The sequence below is a fragment of the Gasterosteus aculeatus genome, chromosome 7 (genome assembly GCF_964276395.1).
Source record: "Gasterosteus aculeatus chromosome 7, fGasAcu3.hap1.1, whole genome shotgun sequence".
NCBI lineage: Eukaryota > Metazoa > Chordata > Actinopteri > Perciformes > Gasterosteidae > Gasterosteus > Gasterosteus aculeatus.
Genome location: NC_135694.1, coordinates 8610390 through 8634364, shown reverse-complemented (window position 1 = coordinate 8634364; position 23975 = coordinate 8610390). Strand labels below are relative to the sequence as shown.

The 23975-nt window shown below is 45.9% G+C and overlaps 2 protein-coding genes and 1 non-coding gene across 4 annotated transcripts; 1 reads left to right on the top strand and 2 right to left on the bottom strand.

The window, feature by feature from the left end:
• Positions 1-995: 995 nt before the first annotated feature.
• Positions 996-9933, bottom strand: prox3 (prospero homeobox 3). 2 transcript variants are annotated; one of them, XM_040180135.2, is made up of 6 exons: positions 9517-9933; positions 4962-6811; positions 4726-4839; positions 4034-4146; positions 3742-3847; positions 996-2687 (listed from the first exon to the last, which is right to left on the bottom strand). In XM_040180135.2, coding segments are annotated over exons 1-6 (2358 nt in total). In that variant the 5' UTR covers positions 9518-9933; the 3' UTR covers positions 996-2513. The 2 variants fall into 2 exon arrangements, with proteins under 2 accessions (XP_040036069.2, XP_040036070.2); XM_040180136.2 differs by having other exon boundaries at positions 4726-4833.
• trnai-aau (transfer RNA isoleucine (anticodon AAU)) lies at positions 3115-3188 on the top strand. Its single transcript has one exon. It is a non-coding gene; the product is annotated as a tRNA-Ile (tRNA).
• A 5222-nt stretch (positions 9934-15155) lies between the features above and the next one.
• snx15 (sorting nexin 15) lies at positions 15156-19087 on the bottom strand. Its single transcript, XM_040182737.2, has 7 exons — positions 18855-19087; positions 18028-18184; positions 17368-17483; positions 16880-17168; positions 16608-16772; positions 16163-16360; positions 15156-15612 (listed from the first exon to the last, which is right to left on the bottom strand). The coding sequence occupies exons 1-7, from the start codon at positions 18951-18953 to the stop codon at positions 15473-15475; spliced, it is 1164 nt and encodes a 387-aa protein (XP_040038671.2). The 5' UTR covers positions 18954-19087; the 3' UTR covers positions 15156-15472.
• Between the last annotated feature and the right edge of the window lie 4888 nt (positions 19088-23975).

Sequence of the window (23975 nt, the reverse complement as noted above, 5' to 3'; positions counted from 1 at the left end):
GGTTGTAAGGCTTCAACACCGGTTATCACACAGCAATTATCTCCGGTCAGTCTTAACCGACACACCGACACCCATTGAGGTAAACTTCACTGCGTGGGAAACAGATGAATGGATGAGCAATCTGCTTTTTATTAATGTCCCACTATGAAATCTCATAATGCCTCACAGGTATTTTAATCAGGTGGCTAGACGGTGTGTGTGTGTGTGTGTGTGTGTGTGTGTGTGTGTGTGTGTGAGAGAGAGAGTTGTTGCAAAGGGCTCTTCATCCCCATTGCTTAATCAAACCTTGTGACTTAAGTCATATGACCCTGCGACTCTGATATACGTAACACAATTTAAATTAAATTCCCCTTCTGCTGCATGAACACTAATCCCTGACACACATCTGAACCCACATGGAGTGTGTTACATTAGTAGATGTTTATGAAGCTAAAAGGAGTTTCCATTCAGAGCTTCATGTAATTGACACACGTGGGCCGTGGGCCCCGCCTGCTGAAAATCCCCAAATAAGTTTGTGATGGAGAACATTTTCATTTGCATGTGTGTTTGGAGCAAAATGCCAAACGAAAAACTAGAATGAGAAGCACACAGCTTGGGAACGTCCATTGTGCAGCTTGTTAGTCAAGAACAGGAGCTTTTTCTGCCAGACCTCTGTGGTCCGGATACATTGCTCGCATACCAGAGAAACTCTCTGTCCGTGTGTGTGTGTGTGTGTGTGTGTGTGTATGTGTGTGTGTGGTGTGTGTTCTGTCTCAGGTGGCTAGACTCAGTCCAAGGCTGAGCCTCTTACAAAGCCATCATGCAAATATTAGTGTCAGTGAGAACGTGTGTGTGTGTGTGTGTTTTAATGTTGTTAGATTAAAGGCTTAAAGTATGATGGTATTAGTGTTGGCTAACAGGCCCTGAACACCAGAGAGAGAGAGAGAGCGCTTGTGTTTGAGCTGTGTGTGTGTGTGTGTGTGTGTGTGTGTGTGAATGCAGACATCACAACACGAGCCTGGTATCACTTTAATTCACTGATAAATTCAAACACAAAAAAAAGTCACATCCAAGTCTGCATGAGGCACAGATCTATGTGTACAATATAAAAGAGACACCGATGAAAGCAACGAGAAAAAAAGCGATTACAATAGAAAATGTAACGCAAATATAGGAAACATGCACTTGGAAACACGTCACAATTAGTTTACACGTATGGGCTCGGTCTCAGAGGCGTGATTAAGCCAGACGAGCGGCCATCAACATTTTTTATGAGGGGAAACAGAAGTTTCCTCTCGATATAAGAGTCATGATGTCCAGTAGATAGAGTAAAAGTTACTGAAATATCTTTGGGAGACAAATGTTGATATATATACTAACTGTACAGCCGGCTTATTTAGTTTAAAACAGAAGTAAATATTTCAACAACAACAGTACGTCAAGTAAACAACAAAACATTTAATTTACTATTTTAAATTCCATATATTGTCCCTCTTGGTAGAATCTTAATTACATTGTGATTACGTCGTGCCATCATGTACAAAAGTTGTGTAATAATTAAATATTGGACCAAGAGATGGATATACAGACAAACAGAACTCCAGTTGTCCTAAAACAAGGACAACTTCATGATTTTAAAATATCACAATCAACCCAAAAAGTTACAATATACTGTATAATCAACATTAATTACGATTGGTCCTCACATTTTCCTTCTAGATTTCCCAGCCTCATTTCTTAAGTGGATAAAAGAAACAACAACTTTGGATTAATGCAAACATGACAGCTTTTGTGTTGGTGAGGAAGGAGAGGAGCGATACAGGGGATCCTCACAAGGGAAATGTATTAACACGCCGTGTGGAGAATGGGCCGACGGTTTGTGCTCAAGTTCTTGGTCTGAAAATATCCATATAATATTGTAGTAAATGTGTCTGTGCAGAGCCCATGCTTGCGGTAAATTTGATTACCGAGCGGATGCATAGAATGGCTTCTTTTTTTAAAATTTTGTGAACAAGGGAATGTATCTTTTTACGTGAATGCACGATGTGTAGCCATCCCACTGTAACACGCATTACACAGCAAGAATGCTCATATTTCCATGCCAGTGTTCCTGAAATCTGTTTTTCACAACTGCTTTATCAAAGCCGTGTAGCAGCACGGAGATTTCACTAGTCGGTGGACTGGTTGAAAATGTTTGGAGATGGAATTCCTGTTTTAATTCAATGCTACAGTCACGTTCCTCGATAAGTGCAGTCACAAGGCTGTCATCACTGCGCTATATGTGTGTGTGTCCTATTAAGCATGCATGTCTTGTCCCTGCACACTATGTGAAATAAAATGCATCTGAAATTCTCCTCTCCTCTCCTTTTTTTTTTTTTTTTAAAAAAAAGAATTTTGAACGAGCTGAATAGTGGAATTTAGTGGATTTGCCAATAGCAGGTCTCAATGGAATTTAATAAAATCCCTTTCTTTCGGTGAGTTATTTTTTTGTGCATCCACGTGTACACATGTACCGGATGAGAGCGCTTCCATTGTCAGCCAACCGGACAACCGGGCAGCCTGAAGGCATCCGGAACAGGGCTGTCGAGTTTACAGATGATCTTATAGATCCCTTTCTTCCAGCAGGGGTCGCTGTCTCTCCCCGTCCAAATGGCCGAGTAAAACTCCCTCAGAGCCACGTCCGATACCTCGATGAACCTCTCCGGCACCTGCAGACAGAAGAGGGGGCGCTTAAAAGTCAGATACGCACCTACACCTACTGTTGGTGTTGATGGAGCGCGGGCGTGATTAAGGTTATTAATTAACACCTGCGCGCGTCCTGCTGTATGACACCCGAGCAGAAGACTAATTAGCCAGTCAACCCAAAACACCTGTGCGGTGGAGCGAGGCTCTCTGGAGGCTGCGCGTTTTCTCTGATTCAAAATGAGCTGAGTGGATTCTGTTTATAGCAGAGTTTGGTAACCCATTTCAGTTTTGGCAAACCCTACGACTTTGTGAGAGATCACGACATGTACTTTTTTACTGAACTGAACTGAACTGAACAGTGTCCAATTTATGATCATCAAATACATTTAGTACTTTCTGGAGAGTTGCATGTGTGCAGATTCAAAACCATAGGGGTTTTGCATGACATATGGCCGGTTAGCTCAGTTGGTTAGAGCGTGGTGCTAATAACGCCAAGGTCGCGGGTTCGATACCCGTACTGGCCAGTGATTTTGAAAACTATTTGACATTTGATGGCGAAGACATTTCCACCGCAGCCTTTAAAAGCTGCAATGTAATGGTAACATTAATCACACTATAGTGACAACTGCGATCCATAGGAATAAAATATGTCTAACCATTGGGGATAATATTTTTAATTTTAATTAATTAAACATTAACACCCCCACAAAATGTATGCATACCATTTATACGAAACGGGAGGCTCACAAATACCATCAGTTTTCAAAACAAAGTAATAAAAGTGCAGACATTTTTTCATTCATCTTGTTATTGTTATCTTTAGATAAACCGAGCCCAAATCCTTATTGACAGCAGTAATAGTTTGAGATGTTTATCCTATTTGCACCCTGGTGACACAACATAAGTTTAACCCCTGTAACTAACTCAGTTAAAGACACTTTGAGGGAATCAGACTCAAGCCCCCTCCCACCCCCCGAAAATAAAATGTACATATCTTGCTTTCATCCCCCTGACATCCCTATGAGGTATCAAAGCCTCCAGCCGAGGACACGCTGCACGGGGACACACTCTCCTCACCTGGTAGACGTTGCTTTTGTTGTAGTGCATGTTGAGAATGCGGTAGAGCTCCGTGTCGCGGCCCACTCGCAGGTGACTCTCTCTGCCCAGACGAGGTGCGCCCTCCCTGGATCGGACGGACGGACGCACTCAATGACGTGGAATACTTTGGAAATTCATCCCATACGTTGTACCCGTAGTATTCAACTGTCATAAGTATTACTTGTATCACCTTTTGACAAATCCCCCCCACTTGAATCTCTTCTAGGATTGCATTGCGTTCAACAACAATAACAAGTGCTATTTTCCCCACCGGGTCAGAGCCTCGCGGACCGCCTGGCGGGCGAAGCGCTCCATCTGGATGTAGAAGAACTCTCTGAAGTTGCTGAACCATTTAATCATCTGGGAGGTCACACAGCGGTTGAACTAGATAGCAGGACAGGGAGACAGAGGGACAGGATGTGAGCAAGTGTGGACAGGAGGCCGGGGGGTGAGGGGGGGCTTACTACATGATTTCGTATGACGCTGATGATCAGATAACAGAGTTTAAAGACAGCTTTAGACTGGAGCTCAAAGACGGAGAGAAAATGTGTTTTGGTGCTTCATAACGGTAACATTATAATCAAATATGAGGATTAATTGGTTCAGGAATTCAGCCCCTCTAGACACATTAAAATTGTTTACCAATAATTTGACTTTTTACAGAAATTGCAGTAAAAATACTCAAAAGGCAAAGGGATTTTTTTTCTAAAATGATAAATATGTTTAATGCTTTGTGTCGTCTTTTATTATTCACTATTCAACTATTTTGCCGTTCTGTTCCACAGTGTCTCCAGGTGTGTTTTTTTTTATTAATCATAAAGTTTGCTGTTAAAGTGTAAAACATCTTCCCTCGGTGTATTTGTTTCATCATAAACTTTGAGGTTATCCTTTCTGTCAAATCATTTCAAAGGGTCTTTGCTCTTTTTCCCTTGCGTTCCCGTTGCCTGCAGGGGGGGCACTCACCTTGACGTCGGGGAAGTAAGTCTTCAGCGTATTGGAGCTCGGGTAGCGCGCGTAGAAGAACATGAGCTTGGCCTTCTTCAGATGGCAGGGAGACAAGCCCTCCTGGGTGTAAACATGAGGCCAGTTAAGGAGACACACACACACACACACACACACACACACACACACACACACACACTCATGAACAAAGACATTTCCCTCCCTTGCTCCTCCCCACTTTGCTGACAAAAGGATATTCCCCCAGCGGTCAGGTAGAGCTCTCCTCCGTCCATCCCTCCTCCTCCTCTCATCCCTCCGTCTCCCCTCATCCCCCTCTCTCTGCCACCGTGGACGTGGCGCGCCATGGAGGGGTCCAGATGACCGAGCAGGGGGAGCGGCGGGAAAGACGGGTGAGATGACGGGTGGGTCGAGAACTCCAGGAAGGGGTCGGAGTTCAGATAGTCCTTGCGGGACGGATGGAGGTGGGGCAGCTGAGGGTGGTGCAGCGAGCGAGAGAAGAGCTGCTGCATGGAGTAGTGGAGCAGTGGGAGAGGCAGCGGGGGAGGAGGCGGGGGCGGTGGAGGGGGAGGCGCGGGGAAGGAAGAGGACGAAGAGGAGGAGGAGGAGGAGGACGGGTGGAAGGAGAGGTCCTTGGGTTGCGACGCCGGGGGCAGGAGGGTGGGGTGGGACAGAGGAGGGGGGCGAGGTAGAGACGGGTGGTGGAGTGCGAGGTTCGGGTGGGAGGGGTTCAGGTGAGCAGAGAGGGGAGGGCCGAGGAGCGGTTGGGCTTTTCGCACGTCATGTGACCTTTGGACCGCCGACGGGATGGACAGATCGGAGGGTTCGGCGAGGCGCGGCGGCCCCGGCGGCGGAGCGCTCCCGTTGCTCCTCCTCTGGGCGGGCTTCTCTCTTCCTCCATCCGGCCTCCCCACCGCCTTTCCCTCCTCACCTCTCACCTTATCCTCCCCTCTGCCGCTCGTCAAAAGCCCCATCCACACTCCCCCCTCCCTCCCGCCGTCGTTCCCGCCTTCGGACGGCAGGAAGGAGATGGCGGCGGGAGGGGAGGAGGGGGCAGCGTCCGTCATCTCGGTGTAGAGGCGGAGGACCCGGTCTATGACTCGGGCCACGGCACTGCCCAGCTCCACCTTCAGCGCCTGGGCAAACTTCTGGCCTCCCTCCTCGCCCTCGTCTTCGATCCCTCCCTGCCAATCCCCCCTCAGCAGCCCGCCGCAGTCCAGCCACAACCCCGCCCCCTCCATCACGCCCTCCAGGTGCAGGCCTCCTGCTCTCCCTCTCTCTATCCTCCCCACGCTGTCTTTTTGCGTCTCATCCCTCTGCTTGTGGAAGTTGTCGAAAGGCGAGACAGAGAGGAGTGAGAAAGTTTCCTTTTCCATCTCTGCGCCATCGATGTCCTCTTCGTCGTACATCCCTTCTGTGATGTCCTCCTCCTCCAGCAGGCCGCGGTCTTCTCCGTCTCCTCCGTCTCCTCCTCGTCCGTTCCTGCACCGCATCTCCTTCTCCTCCTCTTCCAGGTGCTTCTCGCCAAAGGCCCTCCACACCTTCTCCTGCAGGGCCTGCAGTCTCTCTCTCGCATCCTCCAGCTGTTCCTTCAGCTCCTCCCTCTCTCTCCTCTTCCCCTCCTTCACCCCCTCGCGCCCCCTGCCTCCCACCTCGGCCCCTCCATCTCTTGGTCGGCTCTCAAGCTTCAACCTCTTCACCTTCAGGACGTCCTGACTCCACTCGTCGCCGAGCCTCTTCTTGACCCCCGGCGAGCTGTCCTCTCCCTCCATCGCCCCGTCCTCTCCTCCTTCCACCCCTTGCGCTACCCGTCCCTCCCTCTCCCCTCTGTCCTCCTCCAAGTCTCTGTCTTCCAGGTGTCTGTGTGTGCTCGGGTTGGTGTTGAGTTGACCTCCAATCCTCCTGGGGGCTCCACCTGGCTGGAGGAGGTGGTGGATGAGGGGGAATCCGGGGGACCTGAATGCGGGTGGAGGGCGACCGGCAATGGGCTGAGGATGAACTCCAGGGAGATCAGCGGAGCTGTGCGTGGCAGCGAATGCGTGCATCTGGGGAGCAGAGTCGTCAAAAAGATCCGTGGGGGAATCCATCACTGGAGAGAGGGAGGCGGAGAGAAGGAGACATAAAAAGGGGGATTTTTGCCACAAGACCCTGATACATTTAATTGGGTTCCGGTCACAGAATTTTTACAAACAAAATAATCTTTCTATTAATACAAAAGTGATCATTATTATTAATTAATTGACACTAATCTAGAAAAATGGCATTATCTGCAATCCTGAACATGAGTTCCACCTAACAGTAAAATTATTAAAAGTATTAATGCTTTGGCAACAATAACAATAACATAATTGTATCGTACAATAGTATGACAATTGTTTCTTCCTTAATTAGTTTTGTTTTTATTACTTAAAGTGCAGTTTCCCTTAGTGCAACATTTTAACTTTTATTTTGTATTCATACTTTTACTTCCATAAAGAATTAGAATACTTTCATATTTCAGTGAGAAATAAGAGTTCAGAGACTCGAGTTCTCCGTTTGTCACTGGTGACGACACCGAGTTGTCAAACGCAGCTCATGTGACTGGCATTGACTTCCGCTCATCTGGACTGCAAAAAACAGGTCAGCGGCCAACCACGGGCTCAAACGCCGGGTCAAGAGTACGTTTAGAAACAGTCCTCCAAAGGGTTCCTTTTCTCATGAGTGGATTCCTGACACGCACACATTGCAACAGAGCGAGAAAGCGGGTGCAAGTCAACGGACTGCAGGGCCGGGGCTACGTGCGCTAACAGGTCAACATCTGGCTTCTCTTCAAAACCGCTTCTCCCGTTTTCTTGCTACTTTCCAATAAAGCACAAAACGGCATAAGAACACAAATGACAAGATGGAGGGGCACGACGCTGTGGGATAAGGACACGATAACAACACAGTATGAACATATTACGGCGCCACCGTGCTCTTATGTTTTCAAATTGCCAGAAAATAATGACTTGAGTCCTTCTGCATGGCCTCCCTACATTAACTGGAAACGCTTGTCATACAGAGTAGAGAACGCCGCGTTTGTGAATAACATAAATATCTCACTAATTAATCCAAATCCTAAACACATGTCCCCCTTCTTTTTTTTTGTTGTTGAGCCTCCTCTCCGTCCAGAAGCCCCTTTCCCCCTTTTTCCTTCCTCTCTATTCCTCTCTTCCGCTGGTCTCTGTTATCAGTGCAGGCAGCTTGTTAAGTACTGTTTGATCGGAGTGTTTACTGTCAAACACACACACACACACACACACACACACACACACACACACACACACACACACACACACATTACACATCCACACAAAAGAAAAAAGAGGCTTGAGAGAGGGCTGACAATGGTCAATGGTCCTTGGGGAGTGAAATAGAGTGAGAGTAGCATGTATATATGTGTCTGTGTGTGTCTGTGTGTGTCTGTGTGCGCGTGCATGTGTATATGCCAGGGTGTGTGTGCATGTGTGTGTGAGCAGCAGTCCTACTTAGCATTGATAACACCGCTAATCCACTTCAGATGGATACGCTACCGCTCACTGAACAGAAAGATGGACGGGTGATAAATGGACAGATGTAAGGACAGACGAAAAGAGGTGGAGCAGACAAAATGTGGACACGGACGCTGTTTAGCATTTTAGGCTTTACGTGACTGTCAATGGTTTGAATTCAAGCTGATTAGATGGAGAAATGGATAGATATATAGATACAAGTAGATTTATAGAAAAATGGATGGGTAGATAGATAGATGGGTAGATAGATAGATGGATGGATGGATGGATGGACAGATGGATGGACAGATCAGTGCTTAGGTCCCTCGGTCCAACATGAAGAGAATAATCCTACTATAAATAGATAAATATCAATTATTCAAATGCCCTGTCCTCTCTTTAATACAGCCCAGATGGCAAACCGGCCAATGCGCTTATATCAGGGACAGATTAGCTTTTCAAAGCCAGCGGAAAGCTGCATAAAATATGAACACTGAGCAATGAAAATGAAAGCTATTAACCACTAGATTAGACCTCAGAAGGGTACTGGTGGACGGCTGTAGGTGTTACTGGGAGAACTGACAATACTGGGAACTCCCATTGAATAAAGCACCCACATCTCACTGGTAGCCCATATTTGTAAATTGGGATCTGGGTGTATTTATTATCGTTAACAGGTCATCGCTCTATGTCTCAAATGAGAGGCCTATTTGCATTCCAGCAGTTGATATTTATTCCAAATTATAATTGTGGTGAAGCTGTCATTTTGTAGCCTATACGGACTGCGTGTTTTACCCAGATCTAAAATGCTTCAATTCTATAACTTATAAATAAATGTCCGAGCATGGACAGTATTTGTGTCGGTGGTTTCTGTTTTAATTTTTCTGAGTTTTTAAAAATGATTTATTAATATTATTTATTATTATTATGTTATAAAAAATGTTAGATGCACCGTATTGTAGTGTTTTAGAATGTGTTCATCTATCTGTATCTATCTATCTATCCATCTATATATACATTTATCCTTCTCTCTAAAATAATATTACTTTGAATAATTTATATAATGTTTGAAGCCATCCGACGCGCGCGAGCTGTCAGTTGATCAGTGCGTGCGCGCGCGCGCGCTTCCGCGTCGCGTCCTGTCACTAATTGGCAGCGATGGACTAATGTCGCAGTACGGAAGGAAACACTGAACCATTGAACACAGACAAATCGCTCATTCGACGTGCAAACTGTTTCAACGACACGTCGCGTTTGAAGTTTTTAAAAACAAAAATGAACTCACTCTCGGTGCGCAGAGAAGAGCTCCAGCGGTCCCCTCCTCCCCCTGGCCTCCCCCACTCTCCCCCCCTCCTCCCCCCCGAAGCGTTCCACTCCAGCGGCCGCTCCTAGGCGCTCTGCCTCGGTCTCCTCTCTTCAGCTGGCGCCCGGCGGGCCTCGGACATCGGTTCTGGCGGAAAACCCAACCGTCTCTCTCTCTCTCTCCCGTCTCCTGTCTCCCCTCCGCTCTCTCTTATTTGTCCTTTGTTTTCCTCTCACTCATCCGCCGCCTCCTCTTTACTCTGGAGTTGTGTCACTGTGCAGGTCCCCCCCCCCCTTACACACACACACACACACACGCCCCCCCCTCTTCACCCTCCCTCGCAGGTCCATCTATCTGTGGCTGGCATCGTCTCTCACGCGCTGCTGCCGGTGTGGAGCCGCGGTGGGCGGGCTGCTCGAGAGCTGCGTGGCCGCCTGACGGTGCGGTCCCTCCCATGTTGGCATGACCTCCGGTACGCACGCACACACACACACGCACACACACACACACACACACACACACACACACACACACACACAGGCCAGAGATTGTGGTTTAAATGTTTAGAAGTAACGGATTTCTAAATAACGTCAGTGTCTTTGTTGGTTCGTTGCAGACACGGAGCAGTGTTTTTTGTAAAAGTCAACAACAACAACAAAGTGGTTGATGCTGAAGCCATTACCTCATGCCTCTACTTGTTTTTCTCAGCTTGGGGGGTCATAGTAAAAGTCAGGACATTCATTAACACTTTTATCTCACCACAGGAATGTTTTTTTTCAGCCGAGGTACTGGGTGAAATCTATCAGCGTTGGTCCATACTGACGAGCGACATCTAAACCAAAATACTTGATGCAGAAAACTTGATGTGATGAAGTGTTGACGGTCCGTGGAAAGATGGTGTTATATCGTTGAACTATAACCATGTGATGGACATTTGATGACTGAAAGTGAACAGCAATCTAGGACGCAGCACATTGCCGGTATGAGTAAACGGACAACATTTGGAAACAACAGAGGAGTGTCCTCTTGCTCGTGTTCCAACGAGCCTCCATGGGTCACCTCAGACACGTCGCTTTGCTCGCACAGAGGTGTTTAGCACCCAGAAGAACATCAATGCAGATGCCTGACCTTGGACAGTAATCTACCTGTTGCTGACAATGTTATCCAAGCCTCCAAACTGAGACCGGTGCTGTCGTTATCTCGTTTTGAGAACAATATATTCACCCCCCCCCCCAAAAAAAAAACATTCCGACTCTCACTTCTCTGTCCGTTTCATCCCATTTCTGTCTTTTTCTACTTCTGATTAAATATGGTCGGGCGCCGACTGAAAGGTCGCAGTTGTTATGGAAACGAGGCTGGTAACAAAAGCTGGACACGCGGGTGCGGTGTGGAGACGGAGAGAGAAAGAGGGAGAGCCGTCTGAATAAACACGCAGAGGAGAGGAGAGAAAGTGAGTTCGCTCTGAATAAATAAAACACATTCAGGGGGAGAAGGGCCGAGAGACGGCGAGGTCGTGGAATCGTGCACGGCTCCACCTGCAATAATAAATAATAAAAGATAATACCAGGGTTTTGTCATTCTAGGAGGCAGAAGTGTGTGTGTGTGTGTGTGTGTGTGTGTGCGCTGGACGGAGTGGCACACCGGGAGAATACAATTGGTAGATAATACACGGATCTTCTGCACAGGCCGCAGAATACTGAAAAGGACTAATTGTTCACAGAAAAGCCTCCCAAAAATCCTAGAATTGTGCGTGTGTGTGTGTGTGTGTGTGTGTGTGTGTCAGTGAGTGAGTGAGTGTGATCGCGTCATCTCTCTGAGGGCTCACATTATGTTAACCACTTAGACCAACATCAAACCCTCTCACACACACACACACACACACACACACACACACACACACACACACACACACACACACACACACACTTCAGTGCAAGCATGAAGGTGCCAGCCATATAAATAGGACGTCCCAGAGCGAGAGACATAAAGAGAAAGGGACTGACATGGACAGAGAGAGAGAGAGAGAGAGAGAGAGAGAGAGAGAGAGAGAGAGAGAGAGAGAGAGAGAAATTATGAATTCAAAGGGAAGAAAAGGGTTGGGGAGGAAAGCCGAGAGAGGGCAAGAACAGTAGGAAGGGGGGGAGGGGGGGTAGATGTGAAAGGATCAATAGACGGCATAAAGTGTATGTTCATTGATTTCTGTACAGGGAGAGAGAGAGCAATAGGGTGAGAGGGAGGGGGAATGAATGGGGGGGGGTGGTGATCGAAAAAGCGGGGAGCGGACAGAAGCATGAACTGGGGAGGGGGGGGGTATAATAACGAGGAAGCAATGAACAAGTCAGAGCCCCACCACAAGGCGAGGGAGTGTGGGAGGTGTGGAGGCCTAATTAAAGCTGCATCAATCAATACATTCATATGACCGCTGGGTCAAATGACCCAGTGAGATGGGAAAGGGGTCAAACCCACACGGAATGATCTCCAGCTCTGTACAGTTACGCTCAGGTCTCAACTGTCTCCTACTAAATGACATTCCCATGCAACTGAAAACGCTCTATCGTGGGGGCTCATCTACATTTGAACCCATAAATATATGGTAATCTCCCTCGTGTCCTTTTAGATATAATCGTTTGATCATGTTTCAGATATTCTCACTTTCAGTCCCTGATTCAGTCCCCATGCGTCAAAAAACATTGGATCCTACATTTCCCACAATGCAACCCGACGCACACTTCTCGCCCCTCAGAATAACCCTGATGAGTGATGACATCATTATTTGTTGGCTTTGTTCTGTAAGTTTTAACCCACAACAGGCCCCATATAACAAGGCACAAGACACTGTGAGACCTGCATGACAAACGTCACGGCTTACAGTACCGGAAAGAAGGTCAGGTTGTAAAGGAGCACAGGGGGGACGGACGGACGGACAGGCAGAGAACGTGTTGGTGTGTGTGTGTGTGTGTGTGTGTGTGTGTGTGTGTGTGGGAGAGTGCGAGAGACAGAAGTGTACTCAAATAGCTCAGGGCAAGGTGACACAGAGAAACGAACGGACAGAGAGGCATAACAAGCTCATAGAGGGGGGATAGTGTGTGTGTGTGTGTTTGTGCGTGTGCGTGTGTGTGTGTGTGTGTGTGTGTGTGTGTGTGTGTGTGTGTGTGTGTGTGTGTGTGTGTGTGTGTGTGTGTGCATGTTAGAGAATGAGAGAAAAGGGAATAGACGGTGGGGGCGGAACGGGAGGGAGGGATAGAGGAAGTTGAGGGAACAAAAACAAAAACAGGGAGAGAGTAGAACTGAGTGTGTGTGTGTCTGTGTGTGTGTGTGTGTGTGTGTGTCTGTGTGTGGACAGCCGAAGGTGTCAGAGTGTGCTGTTTGGCTTAATGATGACCCACTGGGCATGTAGGTCATAACGGTCTGTGTCTCAAAGCCATGAATGTACGCCTGTGTCCATTAGTGCGTGTGTGGTTGTATGCGTGTGTGAAAATAGAAACTCACTAGACACACGCATGTAAAGTGGATCTCTTAGCATGCGTTTTAAGAGTGTGTTTGGTCAGAGGTTGGAGAAGCAGTTTTTCTAGCCAGTAGGACTCAATAGATACTAACACACACACACACACACACTCTTGCACCCACACAGGCTGCAAAGCCCGTTTTTGGCATACACACACCAACAGCTGCCCTGCTTGTCATACATGCACATGTAATGCACCATGCATGGCACTAAATTATGCACACACACACACAACTCTTTCTTTTGATCTCTCATGACAACACACACATTCGCTCGTTCGATCAAACACACACACACACACACACACACACACACACACACACACACACAGGGGGAAGCTATTATGCTCTCAGGCTGGAGTGTTTTGATGGTATAATTGCAGTGACCAGTGAGGAGAAAGAGACAGAGAGAGGGATGGAAAGAGGGATGGGGATGGAGGGAGAGAAAAAAAGAGGAGAGTGCTGACACTCTCAGCATGCTAATGCTGCGAGGCTCTACCCCCTGCACACGCACACACACACACACAGACACACACACACACACACCCTCCACCAGATTTCATCCCTCCCTCTTTGTCTCTCCATCTTCCTCTCTATCTCACATCCTCTGCTTTTCACAGGTGCAGCACTAGAAAGCGGGAGAGATGGAGGGAAAGGTAGAGAGGTGGAGAGATGAGAGGAAAAGAGGGGTGTATAACAGGATGGAGCAATGTTATCTCTCGCTTTTCTCTGCCATCCCTCCATCCTCTTCAAGCTCCCCACAATGTTCAAAACAAAGCATGCGAGAGAGAAAAAAAGGAGGTACGGCAGGATGAGAATAGGGGAAGAGGGAGGGTCGGTTTTTCCATCCCTCCAACAATGGAGGGATGATCTGTGCTTATCCTCTAATCACGTCCCCCTCTTTTTTCCCTGTCCTCCGTCCTCTCTGTTATCTCTGTTACCGCCACCCCTCTTTCTCTCATCGGGTGGTAGGAAGGGGAGCCTTTTCCTCACGCCGGCCTGCCTTTTATTGTCGCCTCTCCATCTGTTGGGCTCCATCGCTCTCTCTTTCCTCTCCAGAGAAGGGATTCTGCTGCATGACACTGATCTCCCCCCTTTACGTCCCACTCCCTCTCCCCTCAACCCCTTTCCTCCGTTGCTCAGAAAGTTCAAAGTACCAAACTTTCAAAGGAGGCTCATTTTATTCTGGAGGATTTCATTTAAAAGAGCACGTTGAAACTCCGGCAGAAATACAAAACACCTAAATGGTCTATTGTGGATAAGACATATGAGGTATATCATGAAAATAAAACAATTACCGCACAAATGTATCTTGACCGGTCTTTAAAATTGGGACATGGGAGGAGGAAAAATAAAGTGACAGGGAATCGGGGGAAATAAAGGACAGGTGCAACAAAATATAATAAGTGACATCAGTTACAGCAGCTCTGACAGAGACGTTTGTGATGTTATGAGTAATATCCACACCACCTATCCAACAGTCCACTTAAAAGCACTGGAGGGCTTTCTTTCTGCACTTTGCTGCAGCACATTTAGGGTTGTGTAACATGAAGAATAAAAAACACACACACACACAATTAGTAGCATCTGATATCTGTATTATCAGCAGCCCGACAGGTCGTTATAGTGAGCGCTAAGCTCTACAGCTGCTTTGCTGCGGAAACTGCTCTGCTGAGAGAGATCCGATGTGAGATGCAGCTGCCGTCGGGCCGTGGAACCAGGAGTGTGATGGATGCGACCTCGCGTTCCACAGCGACCCTCGGAGGTACGGCCACGCTACTGCGAGCCTTTCCTACCCGCCACCGGCACAGAATTAACCACAGAATTACAGAGAACTATTTGAAATACGACTAGAAAAAAATGAAGATACATCGTTGTAGTGTGTCGTATAGTTGTTGCTAAGAAGGACTCACAAGCATATCCAACAGGAAACGTCTAGCCAATCGTAAACAGAAGTTCCACCATTCATCATGAAACAAATCAGTTGATCCTGATTTGACGGTTGTGGTGAGACTTAAATATCCCGGCCGTGTGACTATTATATTAACCACCTGATTTTATGATCCAAGAGTCCTGCAGCAAACTGCCCGTCCCTCAAGAAAACATATCTTACAGACTTTAATTCAATCAATTTTTATTAATCATAGCATTTTTTTTGAAAAAGGCAAACTGTATTTAACAAGATAACATTATAAAACGAGGGTAAAAATCAGACAAGAGAAAGAGTGGAAGGATTATTCATCCGTTAGAATTATTTTAGATTTAGCTAATTACACATTTTTACTGTAGCAGTGAGCTGTGTAGTGCGTACCTCAGGAGTGTGTGTGTGTGTGTGTGTGTGTGTGTGTGTGCGTTCGTATGTCACAACCCCTGAGCTTCTTTGTCATTCAGCTGTCCTTGTGTGTGTGTATACAGTGCACACACAAGTGTGCCTCTACGGGTCCTGTGCATGTGTCTGTGTGGGCGTGTGAGTGTGCGTGGGCGAGGAGTGCCTGTCCACCAACATCTCAGTGTGCTTTAAATATTGGGCTGTCCTTCTCATCACAGACTCCCTGCGTACCGGGTCTTGGTCTCCTGGACAGATGGACAGAGAGGAAGACAAAATTATTTTTCATTATTATTGTCTAATGACATCAGTGTACTGTTCAGTTTTTTTAAACATGTAATTATCAAAAAATGTAAACAACAGTGCTGAAAAACAAACAAACCCGTTTGCACAGATAATGTCCACTGACAGTAGTGGGAATTGAGCCTAAAAACAGCACCTCATTGCTGTACTTCAGTGTCAGATAATTCATTGGGGAAGGTGGGTCAATGTTTCCACAAGCCAAAAATAGATGTGGGACACTGGGAAGGCACAAAGTAACCATAGATTACCCATTAGAGGGCTGTCACATGTTAGCATGGTACACGCATCCGTATTTCAGCCCGTGGAGCTCCTTTCGACCCGTGCATGACTGAGTCTGTTGTAACAGCACACCAGAAGGTCCACAGTCACTCTTCTTCAATTGATTGTGTGTGAGTGTGTGTTTTCCCTTTTCCTTCTGGTCAGCTTTCATCAACATATAGACCCATACTGGGCCGCTGCTGACCTGAAAACTTTAGCACCGACCTATCTCCTCACCCTGGACTCCAGTGATCAGGATGTCCACCGCCGTCCTGTACCCACGAATGGCTGAACTAAACTCTCCCTCCTTCTCCTTCTCCATCGCAGCGGTCAGCTCGGTGGATGCTCGGTTTAAGTAAGCAACGTCCTCTCCGTCCAGACTGCTAGGCGGCAGTGAGAACAACTCTGAGTGGTCACCGGACAAACTGGATTTATCTGAAATAGAAGGGGGGGGCGGGGGTGACAGGTTATTTACCAGCACGGAAAGGAGAACATTGACGACAGCAGTTTTAAAACCACTCTCACTACCTGAAAACTCACTGGTCAGGGATATTTTTTAAGCAAATAAACGGGAAACAACATATAAAAAATTATTTAGTTAAGAAAATGAAATGAAAATGATGGTTTTTGAAGTCACGGTATATTACATTCTAATATGCGTTCCCGTCCACATGAATTTCACCTTGTTTATAGCAGGGATCAAAGACAGCCAAGTCATTGTCTGTCAGAGGAGGTGGACCTTCCTCTTTTGGCAATGGGACGAGCTCTTCGGCCACAGAGTCAAACAGTGAATCAAATTCTTCTTGTGATTGGAGGTTTAAGGCTGCGCGCTGGTCGGGAGACGGAACTGGAGGTGGTAAACGTGGACCAAAAGAACAGAACAAGATTATTAAAGAGATAAAAGCACCGGTCATCGTTAAAAATGGGCTGTTTATTTTATTGCTCCCTCCGCACTTCCGTCGTCCAGCTCTGTATCGCTCGGCTCCTCTTCTTCTTCTTCTTCTTCTTCTCTCGGAGAGCCTCCCACCTCGCTGTAAGCCTCAGCCGCCACCTCCGCTTCTCCCACATCTAAGCCCAGGTTGGTGCCCAGGTCCTGGGGTAAGGTGGGAGCTTCCCTCCCCTCCTCCTCCTCTGCTGGTTCGCAGTCCGAGCCCCTCCTCTTGGGGAGGGGGATAAGAGGGGGCGGCAGGGGCCCGGCAGAGGACAGAGGGGCGGCATCCAGAGGCCTTGTCACCTCGCCACCCTGACAACGGGAGGGAAGAAAGAGAGGAGAAACGTGGAGGAGGCATGAAGAGAGCCAGAGACGTGGGTGGACGGAGGCCACATGAAAAAGGATCCAGTGGCGCTGTGACTTGTGGTCTGGCTCTCGTGTTTTCTGTTGCATTATATATTTGGTTCACTTCCTATACACATGTGTGTGCGTGTGTGTGAGCGAGTCTCACTCTGAAGAAGTCCTTGAGCTGTGGACTGTTGTAGAGTGCAGGGATGCTGGTAGCAAACAGAAGCATGGCCTCGGTGGCATTCCTTCTCTCTTCGATCACGGCCTCATCAAACCGCCCTGAGAACGGAGGCAGGAGATTTAACAACGACATTGTGGATGAGGACGATAGGACAACAATCACAACAGATGGAAGATAAACCGCTTGATCTCGCAATGTTTCTTTTTCGGGGAGACTTTGTAGATGCGCTTGATCAAATGTACTGTAATCTGTCTTGCTGTAGTTTGCTGTATTTTTAGGGAAGTCTCCCATCAAGTGAGAATGTGCAAAGGGCTTTGGAACCACAGTTTGGCATTCGACTCAACTGTGTTGCTACCTTTTCCAGTTGTGAGTCTGTAACCGCCAAAAAAAGAGGTAATAGGCCAAGGGGAACTGTCACAAGACTCATGACAAAAGTCCTTTCCACCCAGAAACGAATGGCGAATAATTGCTCAGGAAAGCTACAAATGCAGCCTAAGAAAACGCCAGTTGGGTTAAATTATTACCTCTGACGTGAAAACGTACCTAAGTAATTATTTCAGATATTTGTGAAGCTCCTGCAGCAAACCAGACGACCCGGTTAGTCTTAGCGCTGCCACGTATCGCCATTTTTACGCTCCGTACCGAATACTTGTGCGCGGGGAAAAGGTGGAAACTCCTCCTCTCTTCTGAACAGGTTCCTGTGAGTGTAGGCCAACTCCCCATGGAGCTTCTTCAGCTCCGAGAACCTCCTCCACACGACCACCTCCTTCACATCTTCTGGATGGCGCTTGGACACAAACTGCGCACCACACAGGACACGTTGTTATAGATGAAGTAACATTACATGTTTAACATGAAGTGGCACGCTAGCTTTTTGAAAGTCTGTTAAAAACGAAGGGGGGGTAATACGCTTTTAAATCGATGCGAATTAAGTGCAAAATTATTCATCTGCAGACCAAGGGCTCAAATATTTACAACGAGTCATGGATCAGTTGTTCTGTGTGAGTAGGTATGTGTATAAATTACAAAGCGAGGTGATATTTTGTGTATAAATAGAAGGCGGGGTAATAAAGATATAATCTTTATATTGATTTCATGCGCATGCGCGTCAGAGCGTGAGTGTGGTCATTGGGGGGCGCGCAACACACGAACCGAGTCACAAGCTCCCACATGAGTGCCTCAAATGAAAGGCTTAGTGTGTTCTTCTCCGTGTGCCTTTTGTTTCTGTGTTTGAATGCAAACGCTACACATATCACTGGCTTTATTGTGTCATAACCGAATAACAACACAAAGTCTGACTGAAGAGCACAACACACCAAACGATGTGCGTGTGTGTGCAGTAGGAGAGCACACGAGAATTAGCCAGAATTAACAGGTGGTTGATATTAAAATCATAAATTAAGTGACCACATAGGTCGCCGGCTGGTATTGTAAGGTTAGCTAAAGAGAGTGAAAGAGTGTACACCGACCCTTGCTGTCACTTTGTACTCGGTGTGTCCCTTCTCGTGTGTGCGTGGGTCAGTGACGGTGAAAAAACGGTAGTATTCATCTTTGGGTTTTCGTGACATGTCCGTTGTCGGCGGTGAAAGAGAAGAAGAGCGTGTTTCAGAGGCGTAAAACACAACTGGAAATGGTGTAGCTGCTCTGTTGTGATCCTTCGGTCCCGCCCCTGCGCTCACTTCCGGGTTAGTGACGTATATAAATGCGTGATTACGTCGTTTTGCGTCATGTTCAACTTATATATATATATTTTTTTTTTTGCATTTATCCCTCGTTACTATGATAGTAGAAGAACATGTTTGGGTGTACATACAATTATTTCCATTTTGGAAATCGTCAGAGTAGCATCGGACTTGAATATATTTTCTTTTTTGTTGTGTTGTGTTCTTGAAATTCAAGTGTTTTTGGAATTAGGAGTATGCCTTTCAAACCATAGTCATAGTCATAATAATAATAATAATAATATAATTTATTAATATGAAAAAGAAAGCTAAACACTAAAAACAAATATAAACCAATTGTATTTCATATTTAATATAATATTTTGATAGCTTTTTCACAAAGTGTACTAATAAGCATTGCAACCTGACACATTTCATTTCCGGTTGTAATCAATTAAGAGATATGAGAACCCAATTGAAATATTTCAGAAATGAATGGATACGACCTCAACATGCTTGTGAAAGGCAAGATGGAATTGTTTTGGTACAGAGAGTTGAGGCTACCCCATCAATTACATCCTGATGGTGTGTAATATAAGATTATGCTTTATTGTAATGGAAGTCGAGAGTGATCAAACTGTGTAAAATGTATAGCAATCTATCATCATCAGTGCTGTCTGCACTTAAACCTTTATTATCAATGTAAGAATCATTGAAATACTGCAGGGGGCACTAATGTTTTGTCTGCTAGACTCTAGCAGACTAAACGTTATGAATCTGAAGAACTAATTTAAAATGTATTTACCGTTAGGTTCCGTGTAAATACATTTTAAATTCATTTTGTTTGATGATACCTTTCTGATATAAATCTCTTTTCATATTGTCCTCGGGTCAAAGATGCTTATTTAAGAAACAAACACAATGGTCTCAGCCTTACCCTGTTGGAGACAATACAACAAAGAGAGCGACCACAGACAATGCTGTAATGCTGAGAAAGGTTCCAGCTGTGCATTCAACAAACCTATTCCAAGCTGTATTTAGTGCAGCTTTCCCATTAGACAATCGCTTCGAGATCAGAAGACTTAACACTATTTATTTTTCATGATTTCACCGGCCATTTAGGGTATTAAAATGGCTTAACCTTTCAGAAGATCCTCTTATCAATGCTCTATGTTATGTTGTTAAAGCGTCTTGAGGCCGTAAACGAGAAATAGCCTGAGTGAGAGTTTGTACCTTACAGACGCCTACAAAGGTCACTGCTTCTGCTCGGTTTTCCGGTGATTGCCTGTTAAATTGATGGTAACACGTGTAACACACACACATGAGGTAAATGTTTGATTTGCGATAACCTCAATACGGCTGGTTTGGCTTTGCCGGCAAAAAAGTGACACGCTCAGTAGTGTTGTGGTTAATGTGTGTTCAGGTTATATGGTTTTTATCTACATGTGGTGCAACTACTTTCACTCCACTAGTGTTCTGAAGTACTATTTCAAAGTACATTAATTTATGCCTTAATGTAGGCCTTTAGATTAACAATACTAAATATAATTCACAAAGAATTCACAAATAACTTAACATTGAGGTGTTAAAAGGGTTAAATGATTAGATTACAATGAAATAATACACAGTATTCTAAAGTGGTTCCTCGTTTTTCACTTATATTTACAGTAAATACCAGTCTGAAGTACCCACACACACAGATGTAGACACATTTTAGGTTACTATATGGGTGATATGATGTTATGTGCATTTTATGTACAATCGGCGCTAGCGTGACATTGACAAGAGCTTATCGTTCAAATAGTTTTATGTCCATCGACCTGCGAGTTATGGGCCCAGCAGCTGTCAGGCCGTAAGCAGCATTGCATCAGTGAGCCGAACTGTTCATTCTCATTCTTCTCACATAGAGGTGCGTTCTTACATAACGTTCAGCCATTGTGTTCCCGCCTGAAAGAGTTGGCGGTGGAGGGAGAGTCGGGGAGACGAGAGAAAAAGCCGTAGCAGAGAGCGGGCCAAGCGCACAGGACACGAGAATGGAGAGCGTGAATAACAAGACGAATGTGGTACTAGGAGAGCGAGAGACACGTGAAATGCATGGTAATTATAATATGCTGAAACGAGACAAACGTCGGGGGCGCGGCTTCAGAAAAATGTGTTAATTTGCTACGCCGCTTGGAAAGAGTGTTATTTGAAAAATGAACATGGCGCCCTGGTTTATTCTCCTTTATATGTATGCCATGTGTTGAACGTACAAATGTAAACTAATTAGAGTCCGCTCTGTTCATTTTAGCTCTCCGTTCATGAGTGTAAGGGAGGAAGCCTTTCCACGTTGAACAGCCTGCGCTTTGTCTGCGAGAGTAAACTAGGCCACACATGGGGAACAAAGAAGCAAAAACGAACAGGAGGGACGATACTACAGACAGAGAGGCCAACGGGGAGATCGGATGCAGAACAAGTTATTGAAATGTTCAAACGAGACACTGTGTGTGCGTGTGTGTGTGATTCCTTTAATGTACAACTGCTGTACAATGATATCAGTGAAACAAAACACGGCGGCAAAGACATTACACGACAAAACCCCGTAAAGCACATCCGACAGGACTGAATATGTGCGCGTTTCAACCAACAATTTTAACTGATTCAATAAATATCAGTGCGACAGCGATCTCTAAACTTCTCCTGAACTGTTCAGGACTGAAACGTTGCCTGAGACAATGACATGAAAGCACTGGACAGCCAAACTGGTTTAAACTGGGCCAGGTCTGCTTTGCAGTGGGGTTTTTTTCCTCCAAACTCACGCTGTCTTGCAAAATAAACTCTCTCAGAGGGATCAGAGGGGATTTATAGTGAGGCCCTGTGTGTGTATTTGTGTGTGTAAGCGTGTGTGTGTGTACCTCTAGTACTGCAGCCTGACCACTTGTTACAGAACAAAACAGGGACACAGAGTCTGTTTTTACCAACCATGTCAATCCCCACAAGGTTGTCGTAATGCTCTGAATCCATCCATCTGAAGCGTACCCCAAAAATGTGTGTTGGGTTGCGTGAAGCATTTGGTCAAATTCCACTTTTAATACTTTACACAATGACCATTTCCTCTCACTTACCCAACCTACTTGTGAACAACCACATAACTGATATCTGACATAACTCGTCGCGTCTTTCTGAAACCGTGACCTTAAACCGAGTGCAATGCACAGTAACCCCCTGAAGGCAACACAACTATGCAGAAACTACCCCCCGCTCCCCCTCCCTTTGTAAAGCTTGTGAATAGATTTCTTTCCTGTTAGTTCTGGTTCTCGGCGATGTGGCAACAGGACTCAGACAGCATGTGGGCAAAGACCTAAGGAAAGGATTTGCCACATAGCTTAAAGTTTATTTCCTTGAATAACTGCGGCCGGGTTCGGGTTCCAAACTGTGTTCCGAGTTTTGCGACGGCCCCCGACTCATAAACATGTTTTCACATCCTCTGCCCTTCGTCCTCTATGCTCTGGTCCCTCCTCTCCTCTGAGCCATGTATAGCCACTGCTATGTCCCCCCCACCTCCCCTCCCACACACACACCCTGTTCCCGTGATTGTCTTTAGTCTACCAAAGCAGAAAAGTCATGAGGAAAAAGAGACGACCAGTGACGTAGAAAAGGAGGGAGTCTCTTTACTGTTGGTTCCCTGCACGTCCGTCCACCAGCCTCCCCGGATCAACAGCACGCCGTGTCCACATTGGTTACAGCCAGACTCCGCCAAGCACACATGCTCTGCAGGCCGAGCTAAAAACAGAAACAGATGGCATGTGTTTGAGTTTGTTTGAGGAGAGAGCTTCTGTGTAATGGCAAAAAGATAAAGCTTTCACGCACAGGTTTTTGACCCGAATTTAGCCCTCCCCCCTCTGAATAAGATTCTGGCCCAAATATAGAAATGCCTGCATTTAGAAAGGTGATGATGTGGAACAGGTGTTTGAGAATAAACCTGGACGACCTCAGTAGCATCATTCCTGTAAAACCAATAGTTTATTTGAATCTAATTTGATAATTGTCCACAGACTAGAATGCAGTGTACTTATTCTTCTGTCTGATCAATCACTCCAATAAGAACACACACGCACACACAAGCAAACATGCAGTTTTCACAAGAGGAAATTGCTTATGCAGGGACACAACACATAAATGTGTTTACTCACAACTGGACTTCATAGGAACATAAGCACTAGGAACACGTGTCGGTAGTGTGCTGAACATGTGCTCTCTCATAATTAAACATGCCATTTCCAGCACACCATGGCGAGGCATGTACACAAGAGTTATAGATACTTTTCCTAGAAGTCTGCTGTTCAACAACCTGGAAAGGTCTCAGGAAGCGCAAACAGTGACGGCAACAAAGTGAAATAATCAGGCATGTCAACAAGAGCCAGACATTTTTGAATGAGCTATTTTAGGAACCACTAACAGAAAGGACTTTAGTTGTTTTGTCTGCTTTTGTTTATTTGAATGTGTTGTTGTAGGCTATTTAATGGTAATAAGTAGGAAGATGGGTCTATCTGGACCTGGTGAGACAAATAGGTTAAATCAAGTACTCCTAATTAACCGCCTGCTAATGCAGACCAATCCAGTCTACGTATGATGTAAAGACTTTCCACATAACAATTAAAAAAATTGGAAGGCAATGCAAATTCAGTGTAGACGGGATGTTACTTCCTCGTTGTATTGTTTAGCTCTATAATAAGAGCAGGATGATATCAGGCCGAATAGATTACTCACTGAGTGAGCAGAATCTGTGTGGTACAACTGAAAAGAGATGGAAGAACAGAGTAGCAATCTAAACTAATCAAAAGAGGAAAGACCTCGGGATGAGATTCCATCCACCCATAAGTCAGTTGGTCCTCAGTGGCTCATGCAACTGATTACATTATCTCCAGGACACGTTTACGTCACCAAACC

What these genes read in the sequence shown, in the direction of transcription:
- snx15 (XM_040182737.2), bottom strand. Translation starts at nt 18,953, where the DNA reads ATGTCACGAAAACCCAAAGATGAATACTACCGTTTTTTCACCGTCACT. An exon ending in TGATCCCTGCTATAAACAAG is followed by an intron (nt 16,361 to 16,607) that starts GTGAAATTCATG and finishes CTTCTATTTCAG; the next exon opens with ATAAATCCAGTTTGTCCGGT. An exon ending in CCTGATCACTGGAGTCCAGG is followed by an intron (nt 15,613 to 16,162) that starts GTGAGGAGATAG and finishes CCATCTGTCCAG; the next exon opens with GAGACCAAGACCCGGTACGC.
- prox3 (XM_040180135.2), bottom strand. An exon ending in TCTACCTGACCGCTGGGGGA is followed by an intron (nt 4,840 to 4,961) that starts ATATCCTTTTGT and finishes AACTGGCCTCAT; the next exon opens with GTTTACACCCAGGAGGGCTT. An exon ending in GTCCGCGAGGCTCTGACCCG is followed by an intron (nt 3,848 to 4,033) that starts GTGGGGAAAATA and finishes CGTCCGATCCAG; the next exon opens with GGAGGGCGCACCTCGTCTGG.